Source organism: Rhinolophus hipposideros, assembly GCF_964194185.1.
Source record: "Rhinolophus hipposideros genome assembly, chromosome: 11".
Taxonomy (NCBI): Eukaryota; Metazoa; Chordata; class Mammalia; order Chiroptera; family Rhinolophidae; genus Rhinolophus; species Rhinolophus hipposideros.
The window spans coordinates 48,040,652-48,064,893 of record NC_138057.1 but is presented as its reverse complement, the minus strand read 5'-3'; the positions used below and the strand labels follow the sequence as shown (position 1 = coordinate 48,064,893).

The 24,242-nt window shown below is 40.7% G+C and overlaps 1 protein-coding gene across 4 annotated transcripts in view; it reads right to left on the bottom strand.

Moving 5' to 3' along the window:
• Positions 1-24,242, bottom strand: part of NTRK2 (neurotrophic receptor tyrosine kinase 2) — a 317,905-nt gene that overhangs the window by 64,747 nt on the left and 228,916 nt on the right. For all 4 annotated transcript variants that reach the window (XM_081067298.1, XM_081067300.1, XM_081067299.1 and 1 more), the window contains 2 exons: positions 14,838-14,968; positions 131-303 (listed from right to left, as the gene is read on the bottom strand). In XM_081067298.1, coding sequence (XP_080923424.1) covers positions 131-303; positions 14,838-14,968 — 304 coding nt within the window. The remainder of the gene's footprint in view (positions 1-130; positions 304-14,837; positions 14,969-24,242) is intronic.

Below are 24,242 nucleotides of genomic sequence, written 5' to 3'. Positions count from 1 at the left end.
GTTAAAGAAACCAGCATGTCAGAGGCAGACGTGAGTTGGAGAGGAGCTAACAATGCAGGCTCTCTGAACCATGAGGGCCTCTCCCTCCTGGAGCCCACTTCTCCCCTCGCCCCTGCCCCCGCCACTGCACCTGAGGAACTTGTTGAGATCCCCGTGCTTCATGTACTCGAAAACCATGATGAGGGGGTCGCCCTCCACACACACGCCATAGAACTTGACGATGTGCTCGTGCTGGAGGTTGGTCAGCAGCTCGGCCTCGCGGTGGAAGTCCTTGCGTGCGTTGTCACTAGCGTCCTTCAGTGTCTGGAGACCAGGGGCAGAGAGGAGAGAAAACCAACACATTGTGAATGGAGGATGTCAAAGAGAAGGTTGTGTTGAGAAGGAATTAATTCAGTGGGCCCCGAAGGTTCCTAGATAGGAAGGAAACTCATGTCATTTATTACAGGAAAGATGGGAAAACGGCCTAATTCCTGAGGAAATAACGTTTGTATAAATAACCGAGGAAAAGTCCCTGGTGGGTATGCAGAGCTTTACAGTTTATGAAGCACATACCCAGATATTAAGTTATAGACACGAGCATTACAGAACCTTCATCCCTTTGAAGCCTGGCCTGGGCCCCACTAGTACTAGGGATGTCTCTTCAATTTTGGTGCCTGAGGATGCAATGTGCACCTCACCTCTGCTCTCGTAACCTTTTTAAAACTTAATATTACAGAAGTATTCAACAGAGAGCAGAGCTTAAAAAGCTCTCATGGACCCATCTTTCAGCTTTGACAATGATGATTTTGCTGGTTTTATCATGTGACCCTCTAGAAGCTTTCTCCACCTGGTTCCCCCACACGCTGCTGGCTCAGGAAACGTCCCTGCCAGCAGGCCATTCACGCTGCCAAGATGAGGATGCCCAAGATCGTGCCAGCTGGGCTCTGGGACCTTGACTTCTGGGCTCCGACCACTCTACAGTCACGGTGTCATAGTAGGCAGGGCAAAGCTGGCATCTGTTGATGCCATGCACATGTGCTGAGCTCCTGGCCTGTGCCAGTCACTGAGCCAGAGGTCTGATGGCATCAAGAAGACACTGACCCAAATCCTGGCCTCAGGTGCTTATGGGCAAATGGGAGATAAGTCCCATGTATAACTGTAATTCAAACTTAAAACACAATGTCCTTAATGAACCGTCTCCCCTGCATCTCTGCCCAGTGTGACCTCCTGATATGCTTCTCTTGATACTTACGCTGTCACTTTACAAAATATCTGCAGCTGCTCAGATGACAATGGGCCACACCTCCCAACCCTGCACTTGTTCAGTCTTCTACCTGGAATGCTGACTCAGGCATGATGTTGGCAGGTGAATAATGCCCCCTAAAGATGTCCAGGTCCTAATCTCTGGAAAACATGACTATGTTACCTTACATGGCTTTGATTCAGTCAAGGATATTGGTGTGAGGAGATCCTGGATTATCAGAGTGAGTTCACTGTCACCCCCAAAAGGGTCCTTATAAGACAGGGGCAGGAGCATCAAGACAGAGAAAATGCAAGGATAGAAGCAGAGGTCAGAGAGGAGAGAAGATGCTATGATGCTGACTTTGAAGATGGAAGAAGGTGCCATGAGCCAAGGATGTGGACGGCCTCTAAAAGCTAGAGAAGACAGGAAACGGGTTCTACCCTACAATGCCCACAAGGGTCAGCCCTGCTGACATCTTGACTTTAGCTTAGTAAACCTGGTTTTGGAAGTCTGGCCACCAGAACTGTGAGAGAAATAATTTGTGATGTTTTAAGCCACTAAGTTTGTAGTGATTTGTTACAGCAGCCATAGGAAACAATATACCTGGTTAACACCTAGCAATCTTCCAAGACTAGGCTCAGATGTCACCTTTCGGAGAAGTGTTCTCTCACCCCCTCATTGCTATCACATCACCTGTGTCCCCAGGCTAAGTTGCACAACCCCCTTAAGCACATCTCATACTTAAGTCTATCCTATTGCCAGCCACAATACATTTTAATTGTGTTTTTACTTGCTTATCTCTGGTATCGATGGTGAGTTACTTGACCGTGCCTTCTATCCCTGCATTGCCAGCACTGGGCACAATGCCAGCACATGGCAAGTATTCAGCAGAGGTTTGTGGGAATGACTAATAAAGGCCACGAGAAGCAAACACCAAGAGCAAAAGAGGAGTTCAGAAAGAGAGTGATTGCTTCCATTGAGGGGCAAGGAGGAAGGAAGCCCAGAGAACTCCTCCTAGTAAAGGTGGCGTGTGAGTATGTGAATCCCTTCTCCAGGAAGACTGCAATCAGTCATTATTAAAGTTAGATGGCAAATGTGAATACTCATACTCACTGAAACTGGAACAGAATGAAGCGTGGCCATCCACCAGATGTGGATAGAATTCAAAACTAGAGACTATGTCCTGTGTCAAAGAACACTGCCGGATATTTGGTGGTTATTTTGTAGGCTGCTGCCTCAACCCTCTTTCCCTGGGGGAATAATCCTGACTTGGACAATTTATAGACCTTCGGATGTTTAATAGGTTAGGTTCCTGGAGAGCAAATTCTGAGAGAGTAGACAAGACATTTACTAGGGCATGCTCTTGGTATTAATACCTGTGGGAGGGATTGTGCAGAGGAGGAAGCTGAGCTGTGATGCAGTCTCAACAGAACTTCATCTGGCTTTACAGGATGACCCTTCAGAGTTGTCCTGAGTTGGGACAATAGGGTTGAGCTTTTGTAACCCCTTATCAATCAGTCATCAGATGGGGCCCACACCAGGAAGGGATGTGACCCTGAGAGGATTTGCTGAGCCCCCACAGAAACCTGGCAGCTGAGGACTGTCTGTTGTAGCTTTCCCAGCAGGTGGGAGAGCAAGTCCCACTTTTCCAAAGTGGGGCCAGGTGGTTTGTCCAGCACAGGATGAGTTTGCAAATGCAATGTACTGGGCTTGGGTCTGCTCTCCACACAGGGGGACAGCAGAGAACAGGCAGGGCCTGCCTCACATCAGCTATGAGAAACAAAGATGACAAAGACAGCTACAAGATCATAGTCTTTTCTGCTGTGATCTGTACAATCTGGCATTTTCACAAACTGCCTTTGCTAAGATTTAAAGCTTTCTCCCCAATGGTGACCTGATCCAAGGAGACAAATTGTAGGTGTAGTTTTCATTAGGCCAGAGGCAGCTAATTCTTCTGCCAAATTCAGGAGATACCATTTGAAAAAAAAGAGTCTGGTAATGGGATTCCCCATTTCCACTTTAGCATGTGGTTTTTGGAGAAGTGTCCCTTAAAAATCACCAGCAGTTCTACTTTGAAAAGTAGGGTGTCAGATAGGTACTAGACTAATCCGAGGATCACTTCATAGATTATATAAATGCCTAAGCACTGAAACTATTATAAAATAATATTAAATGTCAACTATAAATAAATATATATAATATATATAGTCACAGGGTGTAAAGTACATCATTGCGAATATAGTCAATGGTATTGTAATAGCTGTGTACAGTGTCAGATGGGTAGTAGACTTGTTGGGATTATCACTTAGTGAGGGATGTAAATATCGAATCATTATGTTGTTTTGTACACATGAAACTAATAAAAATAATTTTAAAAAGACACAAAGACAATACACTCATTGGGAAGGAATTTGGTGTAAATATTTGAAATTAATGTGTTATTGGTTTATAACAATAAAATGGTCTACTTTTCTGAAAAGAAAGGAAGAAAGGAAGGAAGGAAGGAAGGAAGGAAGGAAGGAAGGAAGGAAGGAAGGAAGGAAGGAAGGAAGGAAGGAAGGAAGGAAGGAATCAAGCATATTAGGGCCAGCAAATATTCAGACAGGCCGTAAAACTTTGATAGATTTGTTTCAATGCAAACCATACATTTCTTCACTTAATAACAAAATGAACAGTGGCCAAAAACCTGGTGTCTGGGGCTCTGCTCCCTCAAAGCTCCAGAAACTGGGTTTGTATCCATCCAAACTAAACTCCTTTCATCCTTGTTGCACAGGGAGGAGGAGTGAAATGCTTATCCTGATGACTTGTTTAGGTTGGTTTTACCCATGGACATGCTTTTAGCTATTTTTTCTTTTTTCTTTCTTTCTTTTGTCTTTCTTTCTTTCTTTTTTTTTTTATCTACCCACTGTTTTGTTTTGCTGAACTTCTATGTAGAAAAATGGCAGATGAGGCAAGGAGACAGGCATGGAGGAGATGAACATTGTCATCATCTGGGTCCTTCCTCTGGGCCTACAAAGAAAAACACAACACATCCAAGCATTTCTCACACTTGGACTTACACTATAGGCTTGAGTGTGTGTCTGTCTCCACTACTTCCTTTGACAGAAAAAGTGTGTTGTGTTCACCAGTTTATTGTTGATTGCATAATCCAGGGTTGAGCAACTAAAAGAACCCTTGACCCATGAGGCCTGTGCAAACTAGAGATAAACGAGGAAAGGAATGAAAAGGGACTGTTCATCTGGAAAGAACATAGGCCCAAGTAAGGAACACAAATGAAGGAAGGACCAGGAAAAGAAAGCAGGTAGGACAATGCAAGGTTGAGGGAGGCCCTTCCCAAAGTACCCCCTCCTGTAGAGCAGGCCCCAATGTCTGTGTTCTTCCAGTGAAAGGGCAGATATTCACTATGATGGTGCTCAAATCAAAGGAGTTCTAGTTTAAAATCAGAAGATCTCGTTCAAATGCCGGCTCTGCTCTGGACCTCTGTGGACTCTGGTTTTCTCCTCTGGAAACTGAGGGTAATAGTATCCTTTACTTCACAGAGTCACTGAGGGGATTGAGTGAGACAACGTAAGTTGAGAGGCCTTCCAGGTTCCCTGTAGAAAGTAATATTTGGGTGATTTGAATTTGAAACCACAACCAGGTCTGCATCCAGTTTGCTCACACAAGGACCCAGGAAGGACAAAATGAGCATAGATAAGGCACAGGGCTGGCCCAAGGCATGAGAGTAGCAGTGCTTCTGAGGCTGCCACTGTTTCTCTCCTGAAAGCCCTTGAACCCTGCAATGTTTTTTACAAGATCCAGAAGCTGCTGAGATAGCTGCTTTGTAAGGCTTTGGTCTGTCTTTATCAGTGAGTTAGAGAAGGTGACAGACCCATTAAGGTCATAATCACAAGGCAGGAACTAATTCTGCATGTCATCTTTCTTCTCAAGTTTCAGCTAGGTAGAGTTGATTCAAGATTGTGTGTGTGTGTGTGTGTGTGTGTGTGTGTGTGTGTGTGTGTGTAGAAAGAGAGAGAAGGAGAATATGTCAGGCAGTGGGCTAGAGGAGTAAAGTAGGAGAGAAGACAATGTTTGCTTTTTTTTTTTGGGGGGGGGGCACCAAAATAACAGAGTTAACATGCATCAAGTATTTCCATTTCCTGAAAGCAAAATACTATGGGAAGAGACTCCATCCTTTTTTCCATGTCAAAAGCTGTGCTTCAGTACCATTTTTGGATTTCAGAGAGATTTCGCTATTCATGGGACAAACTCATCTCACAAACTTGGCCTCATCTGATGTGCCCATCCATTTTTGCATGTTGGATTCTTTATCTAAATTCTGATTCAATTCTATTTTAAAAGGTTCAGAAAATATGGTGGTAACAAGTTGGGCAAAATCATCTTCTGAATTTGGCAATCTACGGCTGGAATTTTTCTAAGGGTGGAACCATAGCCAGACAGCAATCAGGAGCTGGAAAAATCCTGCTATCAACCCTATTTATAAAAATTAACTCTGTTTTAGTATCATGGCTGATTGTCATTCTACTCAATTAAGGGAGGCGTGGCTGGTTCCTGGAGTCCCTTGGCGATGGACAGGAGGTGGCAGCCCCCTCTCTGATAATTCCCTCCACTTATGTTTCATGTTGATAGGCATGTTTGCCCCATCATTGAGCATGGCTATTCTCTTACTCCTAGTGTCTGCTTTGTAACTTCATTTTTTCTTCTTCCTGATAAACTTCCTGACACAGTAAAGCTGCCATACTTTCTGAGGTCATTCTCAAGGGAGAGGTCTCATCCAGAAGTACAGTGAGTTACTGCCTGGAGTACACATCGATTCAGAGTTGGAAGAATGGAGTAGTATGAAATAAACTTGAGTACAGAACTGAGAAATGACTGAAGGTAAAACGGAAGGAAGGAAAATTAACATTCATCTGAAATGCTTTAGCAACATATTAAAGCTAACATGAAGCTAGTAGGAGAGGCAAGAGAACTTATTTGAAAGCATTGTGTGATTAGACGCTGTAGGACATGATAAATGACAATGCATTTCAAAATATGGGTGGTTTAGGAGACACAAAGTAAAAGAGAGATGGTGTCCTTTTTTTATACTGATCTTATATCCTTCACTTATACTTTTTAGAGCTCATAGGAACAGAGTTAAGGTGAAAGATTTAAATAAAGAAGAGATTATTATGGGAAGATCTCATTATGCCCAATGTCCACCACCATGCTTAAAACATAAATAGCAATGAGTAAACTCCCATATGAGAACACCAAGATGTATGAAAATGTTTCTCAGCACATCTAAGTTCTTCCTGGTCAGAATCTTCGGGTCAAGATTGTTGCTATTAGAGATTCTTTACTGTTTTGATATCTTCTAGGCCTGCACAGCCACATGTGGCCAGTGACCATTTGAAATTAGATGTGCTGTGAGTATAAAACACACCAGATTTTGAAAACTTGGTATCGATAAAATAGCTCATTAATGTCTTTATATTAATATGTTGAAATAATTTTTTGACGTGTTGAGTTCAATACAATACATTAATAAAATTAGTTTTATTTTTTTACTTTTTGATTGTGCATACTAAGAAATTTTAATTTTTAAAAATTAAAATATAAATGTAGCTTCCATTTGTGGCTCATATCATACTTCTGTTGGACAGCATGGTTCTATAAAAGAGGCTATTAATGTAGGCTATCAATGGGTCAACCTGCTTTTTTGGAAATGTTGGAAAACAATGCTAAGCTGACATAGAATTAAGGCAGACACCCTTCTTATAAGGTTCTTACAGGCAATGATAAGCCAAGTATTTAGAGTAAGCCATAGCCACAATGCTGCATGACTCTTCTAACTTACTGGGTCTCCTCTAAAGAAAGGTAGAGGAAGCATCCATCAACTTGTTACAAAAATGAACTTTGGAGTAGTATATTTTAATAAATGCAGAACTAGGAAGAGCTTGATAAAAATAAAATCTTAGGAACTAAGAGGAATGCAATAAGTGGCTCCCCCACATTTTTACAAATGTAAAAACAAATTAAATGATTATATGAAAATAATAATGAAAACACTCAGATAGTGTGCACTGTGTACTAGAAACCAGCACGCTGTGTATATCAAGTCAATCATATGTAACTGGCCTTTGCAAAAACTTTAATTATGTACTAAGTGACAGCCTAAAATACAAGATTCATAGCCAGGGTGTTGATTGCTGCTATCTTTATTTTTCACAGCCGTGCTGACTCTAATGGTTCAGAATCTAACAAGTCAAGCATCCAACGGGAAACATGAGACTCAGTTCTCATTCACATACTTTAAAATATTTGCTGTAATTTGGAGTCTACAATTGATGGTTTATGTGTGCATATTACATCAAGTTGCATATTAGAAATGCTAAAGCTTCCGAAGATAGGAAACTAATTCATAGAGAAATATCAGAGAAATATTGACTCAAGAGAATGAATCAGAAGTTGGCCTCCAATGTGGAAAACTGCAATATAATGACAGGCTTTAAATATGCCAGCATACAATTATCTGAGACAATGTCACCGTTTACATAGGAATTGGTGGATCATGGTAGACCGTGACTCGACTGTAAGTTGGGCTATCATGTTAAAGTCAATTAAAAACAGCACAACTACTGCAGTGCATACGCTCCAAAGATACAGAGGTGTGAAATTAATCCTCCAGCTAGGTTTGGTACCAGATAATTCATCATCAGAGTGAAATGCACTGTTTTGGTTATAGCATTTATGAAAAGATGGGGATAAATTGGAGATCAGCCAGCAAAGAGGGTTGACAAGACAAATTGACAAGACAAAAAACAGATCTCCCATCAAAGGTTAAAAGTTGAAATTACTGGAAAAGGGACATTGTACGGGCAGGATTCTTACAAGGAAATGTTGCTCTCCGTCCTACAGCGCATGTGAGTGCACACGTGTACACACACACACACACACACACACACACACACACACACACCGGGGAGGAATGCACTTACACTGAAGAACAATAGAAATCAATTAAGCAATGTCTGGACCATAAAGGTAATTAAGCTTTTTAACAGGCCACTATTAAAAGTTCCACAGTCTCTTTTGCTACAGACTTGTAAAGATGGACTTGATAGTACTTTCTGCAACATTATATCCTGTTAAGGTATACAATTTTTTTTAGTGCTACACTGACAAATGTTCTCTTAAATACACTAGTCTTGTTATCATTGATTTCCATTTTGTGGGAACAAGGAATTCACATGCCTATATAAATGGAGAAATGGGGAGGAAGTACAGGAAGAGGGAGGAATGGGAGAGAGATTTCACATTAATCAAGATGTGAGTCCTGATATGACTGTCATAAGAAAGAAAGGAAGGAAGGGAAGGAGAAAGAGAAAGAAAGAAAGGAAGGAAGGAAGGAAGGAAGGAAGGAAGGAAGGAAGGAAGGAAGGAAGGAAGAAAGAAAGAAAGAAAGAAAGAAAGAAAAGAAAGAAAGACAATAGCCTCTTAGAAATACACTTCTCTGAGTAGTGTACTTGAATGGATGGATGCTGGATGCACTTTCCCATCTATGAGTTGTATCACTGTTCCAGAATTGGAAAGAACGAGCTTTCCTTTTCAGGTCCTTATTCTGTCCTTAAGTGTATTCTGAAACAACTGGCTCTAGTTGCTTCTTTCCCATAGGTGGCCTCATGTGTCATGTGAACACCTGGGATGGTTGGACCACAGGTAGGTGGCCTGGCATGAAGACTGATTGGAATAACTGGATTCATAGTGCTCTCCTTCTTGAGGAATCTGAATAGAGACCATGTGAGTGCGGTTGGCATGAAAGCAGCAGTGAAATGTTAGGGAGCAGCAGATGCAAGAGATAGCTGCACTACATTAGCAGGGAAGCCTAGAGGACAATCCCTGATGTGTCCGGCAGAGAGGATATAGAAGGGACAGTCATAAGGGCTACCTCAGATCCTGAGGAAACTTTTGAATCTCAGCTGTTCCAGTAACAGTGAGGCCTCGCTGTCCTGCAGTTCCTATTTCAGTTGCTCATCTTCCAGTGTTTCCTGTCAGACCTCTTTCCCCCTTCTTTTAGGTATAGCATCTCTAATATTCTTTCAGGGAACCAATGCTTCCCCGGACATTCAGTCAATGTGTGTTGGGTAAAGCTTCCCCTGTCTTCCACTTCCAGGGATATGCATGTGGCCCAGGCCTGGATAATCAGAATATTCTATTCCCTTGCCCAGAAGGCCTGGTGATACAACTCAAGGCAAGCCAATCGGAGTCACCCCTTGAATTTTTGCATAATTGTTGGGAAAGAGAAGCTCTCTTTTGGGTTGTTAGGATGGCAGGATCTAAGTCCAGGCCCATGGCTGGCAAGTCTTTACGACAATATGGGGAGTGCCTGCCTGAGAATGCAGTCTCAATATATAGGGAAAGCAGAGCCAAGAGAGATTAGATAGATAGATAGATAGATAGATAGATAGATAGATAGATAGATAGATAGATAGATAGATAAATTCCCTTAATTAGCAGTGCCAGAAGCCAGGACATCAATAACAAGGTTTTCCAGTAACTTGAGAAAATAAATTCTGTTTAAACCAGTTTGAGTAGGGTTTCCAAGGAGCCTTATGCTGTTCTTCTCATCAAAGCTGATTATGATGTTTTGCTTATATTTCCCTGAGGCCAAAGTGCTCACTCCAGAATCTAGTTTTCCTTATTTCCACCTATTCCTTGAATGACATTTCTATCTGGGAAAACATGAAAGTCTCTATCATCCTTACATACAAATGAGCACAACTAACACACTCCTTTGTATTCCTTGATAAGTGGCATTGTGTTGTTTTCTGCAATATGGTTTCCCAGGGCATGTGTAAAATTCAATAAATAAAAATGCAGTGCAGAGTAGGCAATGGACTGATAAGGATGACTGATTATTTAGTCCGAGGTCTCACCTTGAGTGATCTTGTTGAGCTGTGTGACTTTTGATGGGTCCTTTATCTTTTCTGGATTTCTGTTTCCTCATTAGCAAAACATTAGAGTTAAGCTAAAGAATAACAATAATAGCTCTATGCATGTGTGCAGTGATTTGATGACTTCTAAAATGATTCCTCATTAGATTACATTATCCTCTCTCTATATATCTTTACAGTTTGTCCCAGCTATAAAATTCTATGACTATCAATAGTTCATCAAATCATTTCCTTACCTAGAAGTGCCAACCGCCAACTCTTTACTTTTTCAGAAGGCTATTATTTCTATAGTCCGTCCATCTGTCCATCCACCCATCCCTTCATTCCTTTAACAAGCACTTACTGCATGTTATGCAATATGCTGAAAGGCATGGTTCCCACCCTCAAGAACATGCCACTTTAATGGAAGAGACAGCCATTGATGCCATTGATTAAATAAGCCCATTATACATATATAATTACAACCATGACAAATGCTATAAAGGATAAGTACAGATGCCTTAATAGCATATAATAGGGAGGTCTGACCCAGATCGGGGAGTCAGCAAGGGGAGCTCTCCCCAAAGAGGAGCAACCTGAACAACTGAGAGCAGACGGATTGGTGGGAACTGTGTGGAACAAGGGGCTGGGCAAGGGCCCTCCAGACATGGGAATGGCGAGAATGTGTTGGACGTTACTTTGTGGCCACCTCATGATAACGTGCCAGAGGCTTCTCAGTCAACTTTTCCAAAACGCTTGGTGAAGGAAATCATAATTATTTCCCGTTGACAGATATTCAGAAACGTGAAAAGCGAAAATCCTAAGTTATAGCCAAAAAAAGCACATGCTGAACGCAGATTTCACCATTTCTTGTCTCGCCAAGTCTTCCTGTGCAGCACCTATCACTCACTTTAACTTACACCTCACAGAGGTCACTGGACTTCCCTGGGTTTTAGTTGTCTCCTTTATCAAGCATGAGACCTGGGTTACATATATTTGTCACTCTCATATTTGACAGTATATGTTTCCAGAAATACTCCTGAGTTAGTGGAGAGGGGCCAGAGAGGTCATGAATCCTTGAGAACCATATTTAAAAAACAAAAATCAGCACGCATTTATAGTACAAGAAAATGTTGGAGGAATTATAGCTATTGAAATGCAGGTCGGATAGAGCCGAAAATAGCTAATGCATCCAATGCAGGGAAACTGCAATGAAGTGTTTCCTTGGCGATTGAGTTACTTAAAGGCAAAGTAACTCATTTTGATGAAAGACTTGTTTTTCTGCTTCTCATCCTCTAAACGTTCTTCAACTGTAACTCAGTGTAAAGCAAAAAAAAAAAAAAAAAAAAAAAAAAAAGGTTGACAAATCCATAAAAAACAGTTTATCCAAAAATATCAAGAAAAGGGCAATCTGCTTGGATCCAAAAAGCAGCTACTCTAATGGGAGAGGCACGCTCAGCCCCTATGTGCCCTTGACTGCCCTGCACCTGCCTTAGGATCATTTTTATCTTACACTGGCTCCTGTGGACCTCTCAAGCTCTGAAGCCATTTGGGGCAAGCGACACCAGAATTTACAGGAACCTGACACGTGTCAGTCTGAATGTGAAACCTTGGATTTCAAACCAGTTAGCTCCTTCTAGACAAGAAAAAAGGACAATAGATGCTATTTCTTTGCATGCATAATCAATGCTGCAGGAGTTGCTAGGCAACAGGCAGAAAGACTGTCAAACATCCCTGGGTGCCTCCAATGGAAGAAGAGCAGCCCTGGCAGCCACTCCTCAGAGGTGACAGGCTGTGCAGGCTCTGGAAGACGCATTCAATTTGTTTCAATCCTTATTTAAAAAAAAAAAAAACCTCTTGAATCTGGTTAGGACTTAACTATAGACATTTTCCTTCCAGGTTATTTAAATAGTCTTGGAATACACTTCTAATTGGCCCACAGCCATAAAAAAGAGTAGGTCAGGCTGGTGAGAGGTAGCTCCCTGAAAGACTTATGTGTTGGATCAATTCACCCTGGAGTCCGTGGCAGGTCTGACTTTTTCCTTCTGTGGCTGCAGCCTCTGGATCCCAGATTAAAACGGGCATCCTCTCAGAAGCTTGTAATCATGTTAGCAAACATAAGCAAAGCCTCTGATTTCAACAAAAATGCACATTCAAGGTCACTGAGATGAGATTTCTTAGGTGTGCGATCTTGAAGTTGGAATACATTTTGAAGCTGTAGGAATTTTGTCTTATCTACTTGAGATAATAGTTTCATTTGTATTTCAAGGAGAAGGGGACTAGCAAAGAGAAGGAGTCAGGGTTTCATAAAGGGGCAAATCCATTTCTTGTTTTGTTTTGTTTAGCAGTGCTGATTAAATAACAAACACACTCATCCTAGATCATTAATTTGCAAAAGCTTATTTGGCAAAGCCAGGACGTGCATGAGGACTCGGTTCTGGGTTTGGGTCAGAGGTGGGATTAGGGCTATGGTTGGGATTTAAACCAGAGAGAAGCTTCACTAACAGTGGTGATGGGAGATACGCCCAGGTGGAAGCAGGACAACTGGCTACACACTGCTGTCACTGACCAATCCTTCATCATTACTAGCCCAAGCCCTGATGTCCTGTTTTAGCATGTGTTTGGAAGAAAACGTAACATACATGTCGAGGGCGCCCTGGATTTAGCTGTGCAACACCTTCTCCTTAGGGGAATTGCAAGAAGTACAGAGAGGCAGGTAAACAATAAGGAATGATATTAGATGAAAAGTTATATCCACTGAGAAATCTGGTAAACCTATCTCTATAACTGGCTAAGGTCTCTCAGTTATTCCGAACTGTGACCTAAGATTCCCGAACCTCCCAGGATTTTCTCACACAAAGATTCTCACCTTGTGACCCCATGAAGTGAATTAAGAGTCTGAGGGCCTGACTTAGCTCCCTCGTGACCCCCAAATAGCAGTGGGAGACATGGGCCCAGGATATGAATCCACCATCTTCAGTTTCCTTGTCCATAACACATGGCTAGATTAGAATTAGATGTTCTCTAAGCTTCTTCCAACTCTAACATTTTATCCATCTATGAATCTCCAAAAATAGAGGCACCTTTTGGTCTCATTTACCCAAAGAGAGAAAAAAGAAAAGATAGAAGAAGAAAGCAAAGGCTGCAGATTTAACACTGCCAAATGTTCGGAACATTTTGTGCTTGAAAAAAAATAAAATAAACTTTTCCAATAAATGAAAGAAAAGAGGAAGCAATAACAGCAGCAGGAATTAAACATCCTCCAAATCACTGAAAGATTCTCACTTTATAACTTTATCCACTTGGCCTCACCTCTCTCTTGCATCTCCTTTCCTCTTTTCTCTCCTCTTGTCTCACTCTCCTTCCTCCATTTGCCAATCTCAATGTGCTAATGTTTATTTGATAGCTATTACATTTATTATCCCTAGAAAGGTCTGACCTTTATTCACCCCAAAGTGCAGGTATTAGGAGCCTTTCTGAGAGTCTAGGAGTATTCAGGCCACACGGGTTAGTTACTTTTGATGACAAGAAAAACAAATGCACACTTTTCATCGGATGAACTTTAACAGAAACTGTGTTCAGTCTGCAGGATGGATAAGTTCAAGAATAATTTGATCTCTGTCCCCAGTTACCCATTAGGTATACACTGAAGTATCTTAATGCTAAGGTAATGATAATATACACCTGATTTTAAAAAATGAAAGATTGTCCTGGCTATAGCTAGTAAACAATTGCCATTCACACACATGTTCTGTGTTTGGCAGAAACAAACAAACAAATAAACAACAACAACCCAATCATCTTATACTAAACCAAGAAGTTATATTTTATTACATTAATCATGTCCATATTCATTTACCGCTTAATTCATTTTATAAATATGTGCCTCTTTTAAGTGTTTTACATGTTATTCAATATCTTGAGTATTTTTTTTTTAATTTTGAAAATGCATATGGAAAAGATCTACAGCAGTGTTTTGCCCTGTTTTTGTTAATTCTTGTGTTTCAGATTGCTCAGTGGACATTATATCCCCTTCAATAATGTTTATCTTACTGAAGACCAGGTCTCCTTTTTCCCAGTTTCTGGGAAAATGGCTATAGTGAAGGACTCGCAGGCTTTTTTATTTTAGTGAAAGCTTGTGTTTCCTAGTATGGCAGAATCCACAAGAGATGCCATCCATCCCAGGATGGAGTCAGGCCTACACTGTATAAAATCCTGGGACCACGGAAACATTTGTGAGGGGCAAGGTATGATGTAACCGAAGATCTGGGTGGAACAGAGGCTGAGAGGGAATGCAAACTCCTCAGTCTTCCTTCCAGAACCTCAACAAAGACAAGACCCAGCTGAGCTTGGCACAAGCACCAAGTAATCCGAGGAGACAGGCTGAGTCTCCAAGACTTAGCTGGTTGAATTGTCTGACCCCGCTGACCTCCATCCAGAATTTAGTTAACATTGACTTGGAAGAGTAGCTCAGAGCTATTCACAGCCTGCAGACTGGTAAGTTGCCCCTAACGAGAACCTCCGACTGTTAGATATGCTCCAAATGTCCTTCCCACTTTCCATTTTGTTACAGGAATTTGAACACATCCACCATAGCAGACACAATTTGCTCCTGAATTGGCCAGTAAAATAAAATTAAGTAACATTTCCACACATTACTGTGACCATGAATAATGAGACATTCTGGAGTGTTCTCTTACCTTCACTGCCACCAAGATCTTGTCCTGCTCAGGACAGAGGTTATAGCATTCAGCTAGGAAAACTTTTCCAAAGGCTCCTTCGCCTAGCTCCCTTTTCAGAACAATGTTATGTCGCTTGATGTGCTGAACAACTGTAAAACAAAGACAGAATGGAAATTGAAATCGAAGCATGCAGAGGTGAAGGCAGAGGGTGGAGAGTCCGTGGCCCGCATCCTGAGCTTGCGTGCCTTGATTCTCTCCTGTGAGCACAGCAAACCAAAGGAGAAACTCGGGGTCCATCCGCACAGCCCACCCCAAACGCCTGGGAGGCGGCTGCATCAGCTTGCTCTCCAGAGCTCAATTATTGCTTTTAAGAGAACTAAAGTAGTGACCCAGCTGTTGGCCGCAGAATGTCATGAATGAACTTTACAGACTAGGAAAGCGGAGACATGAGAAAGAAATGAACTTCAATGGCGGGTCTCTTATAAGCCAAATGCTGTACATATATTTGTTAGTCTTATGTCTAGTGGGGAAAGGCAGAGAGATAGCCAGGAATTCCTAGTTGTTTGTTGAGGTGCCTCAGATTCCTTAGGGAGAGAGGCTCAGAGGAAACACACACACATAAAAAAAAAAAAAAGAAAATGAAAGAACTGCATTGCTAATTAAAGCTTTGTCCTCACCCCAGTTCTAGTCTCCTGGTGAGTGACCTAGATCATAGTTGATTCTCAATAATTCCCTTTGTTTATAATAGAAATGTCTAGACTGTGCTAAAGGTACCTTTCCTACTCCCTTTTGAAGATTATGCCTTAGTCTTGGCTCTCCAAAACCAAGAAGAGACAAAAACAGATGAATCTGGGGAAGAGAGAATATTTTTCCCCTCAGTCTAGAGCAGAGCTGGCCCTTGTCACTCATCCATATGCCTTCCTGGGGAACAAGGCGGAGGCAATGAAAGGTCCTTTGAAGCCCATTAGTAGCAAGGTGGAAAGTAGAGCAAAGCAATACTCTGAAGGACAGAGCCAGTGGAGAAGCCCCAAAGGAGACTGTAGTGTGTGTTTGTGCCTCTTTACTCGCATATCAAATACTGTCCCCCCAGCACAGGGTGACCACTAGGACACTGGCCACCCTTCTTTTCTGAACGCCTCATCTGTGAATGGCAGTACTGAAAGGAAACTGTGACTCCTTCTAAAGCTCAGAATGTGAGGCCAACAGTGTTCTCTCATTTCATTCTCACAACCCTGTGAAGCATCCCTCTCTGCATTTGGTGCATGGAGAAACTGAGGCGGCAGGAATTTCAATGAGCCACCGTATGGGAATGGAGGAGTTGGGATTTGAACTAGGTCTGTCTGAATCCAAAGTCCATGTTTTTTCTTCTACACCACAAAGTTTCTCTTCAGTTGTAAATTGTGTTAGCCGTGACAAGAGAATAGAAATATGTGTGTGTAAGTAGTAGAGTAAAAAGTAAAAGTAATCTCCCAGCCTCCTCTGCCAGTTCAAATTCTCACTCCCTCAGAGAGCTTTCCAGGACCACTTGGACCTCCAAAGATCTCCTCTGTAATCACATTATATCACGGCCTGTGCTTAGTTGAATTCTGACTTATTCCCCAGCTATTTCACATCTGTAAGCTCCCCGAGGCTAAGAGCAAGCCCTATTTATCTCCTGTTACCTCATGTGCTGAGCACATAGAAAGGATTTATTACTGTGGTTTAATTTGACAATCTCTCTTTAAAAGTTTTTTTTCTTGACTATAAACTGCATTGTAAAAACAAAATGCAAAACATATCTCGGCAGTTTAAACAACGATCATAAAATAAATACCCATGAACCCAGTATTCCATTGAAGAAACAGAATATCATTAATACGTTAGTAGCACTACTGTGTTCTTTTGGATTGAACCCACTTCCCTACTCAGCTCTCAGGGATAACTACTATCCTAATTTTGTGTCAGTCGTTTCCTTTATAGACTGGCTACTAATGACATATGACTAAGGAGATATTGTTTGGCTTTGCCTGGTTTCAAACCTACATAAATGGAATTATACTATTAAGACATGTATTCTTCCATATCTTGCATCTTTCACTTAACAATGTCTTTGAGGTTTGAGTTATACTGAGTTACAGTGCGGGTGTCATAGCAATTCCTTTTGCTTTTACTACTTTATAATATTCTGAGGAAGGACTATACCACCATTTATTTATCCATTCCACGTTGATGAACATGCTATACAGTTTTTTTTTTTTTTAGATACAACTTGATATAAAATGCAAGTGGTGATTAAGGTTTTGCTTTAATAGGATTTTTTCCCCTCTGATAATTCATGTGGTCTGCAGCAATGACGGCTTCCATGGATCTCTGGGAACTCAGGGTGATAAAAATGAAAAGGTCTTTTATGAGCAACAATATTAATGAATCTAAGAATGTATATTAATTTCTCATGCTCTCGTAGCAACGCCTGGATTTAAGAGGAGAGAAATGTGTTCATTAGGTAGAGTGCCCATATAAAGAGACAAATGTAATTCTTGCAGAGGATTAGCTGCCCTATTTAAATCTAATATTTAACCATGGTTGTCACATGTTCACTGGGAATTAAATTGTCACTTGATTTACTTTACACTCTAACCAGATCAAGGCAAGTACTTAACTTTTTTTTTTTTTTTTTGCATTTGATTTACTTTATTTTCCCCAAAATATTTTCTAAGCAGGAAAAAAAGTTGGTGGGAAAGAAGTTTATAAAGATATGGATAAAGAGATAATTTCATCATCTCGAAACTAAAATTTGATGAGACTGGTTTTCCCAATTTGAACTTGAAAGTAGTAAATGCATCTTTTCTTTAAGAAATGCCTATTTTTCATTATTTCACTTTATTGGGTTGGGATATAATAGATTTGTAGTCCCCTTAAACAGAATGAATTTTTCTTTTGTAAGACTGAAAGCCCCTCACTGGCACAGGTAACAATTTTGCGTTTGTATTTACATTCCTGACAGGGCCTGAGAGTGCTTTGCATACAGTTGGTGTTATAAAATATCTGTTGAAAAATGTGCTGAATGATAATAAAATTGCAGGCAAACACTGTTTAATCATATTATTTCTGTCAATTGACAACAACCCCTATCAAGTATGTAGGCAGTAAAGCAACCCAATACTCTAAGTTATCAGATATAGAGAGAACTAACCTAAGGCTATCACATCAAGCCAAGAATTTCTTCCCATTCTCCTCCAAGAGAACATTAGGATTTATCTCCACCCGCCTCAGTTCCTGTTGCAATCGCCACTGGAAGTCCTCTGCACCCTCTTAGGGCATTCCTCCTTAACCAGGCTTTCAATCCAACTTTGCTCATGAGTGCTCCCATCTGAGTCAATGCTCACCCCTTCACCTCCCCCACAAACCTTTCCATGGGGCTCTCTGGGCTCACTTCCTGGCATCCATGAGCTCCCTATATCTCCAACCTCTCCTTAAACTTCCCATTACCTCCTTAACTCAGATAAAACCTTGGCCATGCCTTGAGGACATCCATGCCTTTCCTGGCAGCCTTCTCAAATGGAAGCCATCCGGACCCCTTATCCTAGGTACCAGAGGGCCCTTGTACTTGAATTTTGGCCATTCTTCTCTCTCTCTTCTGCTAGAGCCCCAGCTGCTAAAGTAAAGCATGTATCTTAGGGAGCCACCTCTGTCCCCTCATTACTGACATCTTGGTTACTCCTTTCACCTACTGAGCTGCTGACTCAAACTTTCCCTCTCCATCTTACCAGTGGCATCATTCTCAGGGCCTGAGGCACAGAGAGGTTCAGGAACTTGCCTCAGCTGTAGGAACACGAGGAAGCCATTTATTCTGCATCTTTCCATAGTGCAGCTAAGAGGCAAGGCAGTGGGAGGTTTGGTTTGACTGCATGGTGTTAAGGTGACTTTTCCAAGGAGCAGGACTTTCTTAATGAAGAAAACAATGTACTGATTGATGTTCTGGAAAAGCTATTTATCCCATTGTGGACTAACACCCTGATTATCACTGTCTTAAGGAGCCCTATGAACATTTGCATTGATTTTATACAAAACATCCTGAGTGAAGTAAGTTTTAGGATCCCATGGTAAGCAAGTTATCAAGTAAGCATGTAAACTTTTTTACATGCTTCCTTTCCCTGAGGTCAGTCAATTTTCTGTTTGGAACTTGGGACACTTGAGTAAAATCACCTCAAACCCAATATGAATAACTAAGAAAAATTTTTTAAATTTTACATATATATATACATATATATATACATATATATATATATATATATATATATATATATATATACATATACATATATCTCCAAACTCCACCATAAATGGCTTCCTAGATTTGGAAAGAAACTCAAAACAATGGTTAAATTAAAACAAAACAAAAAGTTTTGTAGAAAAGTTTCTCTTTAAAATTCACCTTGCCAAAAGAAAAGGAGGTATCTATAAGAGGTGTAGGTAATGCAGGAAATACACCAAACTTGTGTTATCTGCAGACTGATCTATGTTCGTTGGCAGAGTCAAAACCACGAATGTGATTAGATTATTGTGCAAATAAATCTACTTTATAAAAGCAGGGATAAATTGATGACCAGCAATAGTAATTGAGATGAGTGGCTGAGATCTGTCTGGCCATCCTTGTCATTAATGGCATTTTCCAGAGTGGAAATTTGGTGCCTTTGGTCATTTGCTTCATGTGTGCTAGAACTGAGTAGATTCCCGGTTTTGTATTATAGCCACTGAAAAATGCATTTTGTCATGAAGTAGCTTTGATAATTTACAGAGATGCTGGCAGCTTCAGATAGTTAAATCGAATTCCTATTGATATCTCCCAAAAGTAAATATTCTATATATACACACAGGCTATAGATAAAGTATTAATTCATGTCTATATTGGTTACCACTAAATCGATACATAAAACAAATAAATACAAACTGTATCCACTTAAGGTTGAAATAGGAAATGTGTCTTTCCCATTTCCTCACTAATAAGGTTTCATAGAAAACCTTAGCCCAAGTGACATATCCTGCTCAGCACATAGACCTTAAATTGAGACATTTATTGAGTCTCTCACATATGCCAAGTACTAAGTGATTTGCAGTTTAAAGGAAATATGTTTTGAAGTTTTGAGCAGGAAGGTAAAAAGTAATATACCCCCAAAGGATAATGTGCTCTGTTTCCTTACAGATCTAAATATAGGGCTTGCCTCAGCAGTTCCATCTCAGAGGACTGGACGCTGTGATGGGAAGACAACTTAAACATCAGCGAGGCTGACTCCTTTGTGTTTGACAGTTGGCAAGCGTGACTTGAAGGGGGAAAGTGACTTCTCCAGGGGCACACAGCTAGAAGGTGGCCAAATTAGGACTCAGGTCCTCTGACTTTCAGAAGAACAGCACTTGGATATCTGTAATATAGGTCCTATTTGAGACTGAAGGCAGTGAGCATTTCCTGACATTAAAACGGAAACAGGTATTTCATTTAGTTAATTATCTCTTCTGATAGAAATGCTTGAAATGTTCACATTTATCATCTGAAATGGACTAAACATCTCATAATGAAGAATTTCATTAGAAAATGACCAATAAACATAAAATATGAGTGTGAAAAGCCAGATATAAAAGTTAAATACCTTGAAAAATGCTTGAGCTTGATCTTAATACAATTAACAAAAATAACTTACTAAACATTGTAATGTCTTTTTCAAGCATATTGAAACAGGTAAAATCATCTGCCTTTGCAAAATAAATTTTCATGAAAGACAGGAACTTTGTTTTTGAATTTCATCTACCTTTTTATTAAGATACAACTTGGTACTAAAATGAAAATAAATGCAATTAAGACTACAGACATAAAATATACCAGAAGATGACACAGCCAAATATTCATAAATAATATTAATGATGAAATAAAACATGTAATAATACTGAGTCGTTCTTAAGCACTTTTCAGCAAAAAATCCCAATGTGCATTACCATCAATTAATTTTCATATCCCTCTGAATGAGGTCAATAGTCCCATTTATTTTACAGATGACACCACAATTAATTGACTTACTTGTGGTCATAGAGCAATCCACTTATCCTTTTCCAAGTGCTATTTCCAATGAAATGAGGATAGAGGGAGGGAAGTGAGGGCCTAACATGTGCTGATTGCTATTACGAGCCAGAAAAATGTGTTGAAAGGTTTACAAGGGTTATCAATCTTCACAGTCATCCAGTAGGGTATACTTACCTCCGTTTTTAAAAATTAAAATAATAATAAAAAAGAGGATCAGATGAGGTATATAACTTATCCAAGGTTGTACAATTGGTAACAGGCAGAGTTTGAATTCTTTCCACCATACCACTCTATCTTTCCTTGGTCTTCTTATAAAAAAGAAAGTGAAAGTGTCTGAGCCTGACTTTGCCAACCTAAGGAGTTGCGTGTCTACTTTTATCAGTTTAGTTCAATAAGTGTTTATTCAGTACCTACCACTATAGCTTGGGCATTTTTCTAGAGCCTAGAAGAAAGGATGAGTAAAATAACCCTATTCTTCAAGGCACTCACAACTAAAGTTACAAAAAACACATGTGCATATATCTATCATACTTTTCTTACATCTTTGCTTCCTTCACAAAAGATTTTAGGACCTTCATATGACCATACAAGGAAAAAAAAAATTTAAGTAAGAACTCAAGTCGGGGAAAATGGAACAGAAGGTATAGACAAAGCATTAAGTAGAAACACAAACATGTGAATTCTAGGGTCCCACAGGATTATTCAAATTAAGTCATAATTTGACCCCGAGCTTCCTGGCAGCAGAAGCAGAAAGGAAAACACAATAATTTACAAACTTACGGTAAGATTCTTCATGGCATTTCATGTTCAAAGGAATATTTTGAATGGATTTTACACAAGAGATCAATGTCCTTCACGATGGCCCTACAGTAAATAGTGAGCTTCCTAAGACTACTTCTCAAAGCAGAACTCAATAAGAGATAAACATATGACACAAAAGCCACCCTTAGCCAAAGCACTGCACAGACAGCCCACAGTTCTTATCATCATAATGGCATAAAAATCAATGTCTATGGGCATACTCAAGAATGCTTTGGGGATGGGGTTGAAGAATAGATGTAATTTCCCTGTACCCACTGCTGGGCCTAAAACATATTAAGCAATCAAAACTATTTTATGAATAAATAATAACATGAACATATAAAAATAGATGAGTGATTGAACAAGAGATAGGAACGGGAGGAAATTGTATTTGAGGTGGGGGAAGAGAAAGAGCAAGGATGATGATGAGGAGAAGGCCAGAGTGTACTTAAGAAACTGTGATTGATCTTGGTTTACTGCTGGAGAGTAGGCAACATGCTGTAAGAGCAGAATGAGACTGGCTCACAGAGGGCCTTGAATTTCTCACCAGGTTGTTTAAACATGTTTGGGCACTAATAAGTATGGAGTCTTGAACAATGATGTCACTGCCCTTTGCCTTCATTTCCTCATCTTTAAATGAGGGAATTTGAGTTACATGGCCTCTTAGATCAGCTCCAGCGGGCATATTCCACAATCTGTGAGCCCATGACTATTTTGTATATGAGTCCTGTGTAGACCTAGTGAAGACTTTTGAGCATGGGAGAAAAGTGATAAGGGCAAATCATCAGATATTCTGGCAGTGGTACACTGGAGGCAGAGAAGCAGGTGAGGGTATAGCTCTGGAGCTTGTTCTCACAGAGGTCTATGCTAAGTGGAGGGTGGACTCCATCCGGTTATTATCTATCTTTCCTCTTTAGCTCCTAGTTCATTGAATGCACACAGCTCAGAGTGACTGATCCCAGGGAAGCTGAGGCCATGTCTGTGACCCCAAAGGAAACGGAGGATATTGCTAAGAACTAATCCTCTGATGTTTTCAGGGAAAGACAGAGAACAAGGAATCATAGAACAAGATTCAACTAAACAAATCAGAAAGGCAGGAGAATGGGCCATGAATGAGCTTCAGGAGAGCAGAAGTCAGACTGTGAGGAGTAGAGGGATGAGTGGGAAGTGAAGACATAGAGGTGGTGAGTGGAGACCAGACGCATGGGAGGTCAGAGGCAGATAGGCTGGTCTAGAGACAGTAAGCTGAGTCTAGAGGATGGGGGGAATTTTTGAGGAGGGAGAAATTTGAGGGTGTTGTGCATTAAAAAATAGTAAGGAGTAAGAAATTAGATAAGCACAAAAATAAAGGCAGAACAGAAGGGAGGGATGGAAGGAGGGAGGGAAAAAATTCATGGGACAGATTCTTGGGAAAGCCAGTGAGAGTACAGTGGGGTGGAGGATGCAGAAAAATGATAAAACAGAGAGGAAAGGTTTTGAGTGAGCCACCTTCTCAAAGCCTTAACTTTGATGCTCCTGAAGGAAAAAGTGGACTTTCAAGGATCTCCAAGGGCCCCATCATGGGCCATTGGGCTAAGCCTTGCCATGGGTCCAGTGATGGACAAGACAGACCTTTGCAAGGTGATTTTGCACTCTGGGAAGGGCACAAGGTACCAATTTGGATGTACCATACAACATCCAATGGCAGTAAGTGACCCTTTCTTCTTAAAACAAGTTTTCATACCCTCATGTTGAATGAGAGAGGAACGGCTGTGGAGGGAGGCAGGAGTAGTGCTTACTTTAACCTGAACATTAGAGTAAATAAAAGCAATTGAATTATTGGAAGTTAAATTCCCAAAACTTCTTATAGAAAACAGCCAAGGAGGGGGAAAGCCCCAGAAATCTTTCAAGCTGTTAGACTAACGGGAACACCACACTTCAGAATACACACAACGGCACATCCTTCGCTTTGACAGCACCGAACAGCCAAAATTATATCTGTTCTACACACTGGCATGTGGTAGAGTTGGATTGATTTGCCCTGACAGTCCTCCCTGCTGGAACAATACTTGTCATTCAGCCCCTGCAATGTTTGTATTTTCACGAATAATTATGCACAGGGATTGTACAAAATCCTGGCATGTGGGCCAGTCTTGTCGGCCTACCTCTCCGACCCTGTGTCCCTGAGCCCTAAAGCTCTTGCTTCTCCTGAGGATGGAAAACATCCCTTCAACACCCACCCCCCACTCCCAAGCTTTGTGGAAAAACCTCTATTTGAGGTTCTGTGGTGTTTTTTCTATCATTTGGAATGCTCCACCCCTGTGCTCTCCTCATGGAAACTTTCCTTCCTTCAATCATTTAAACCAGTGCCTGCTATGTTTTCCTAGGTGACTTCTTCAACTTAGTCGGCCTTTATCAATGTACCTCTACATGAATGCTCCCATCATGAAAGAAACTTTTTGTTTTTGGTGTGGGTAATGCACCAACCACACCAGTGCACATTCCTGGACTTCCCTGACCTGTTTCTTACTTTTGAACAGTTTATCCTAACATAAATATACATATGTAACATGTATATAACACATATACAT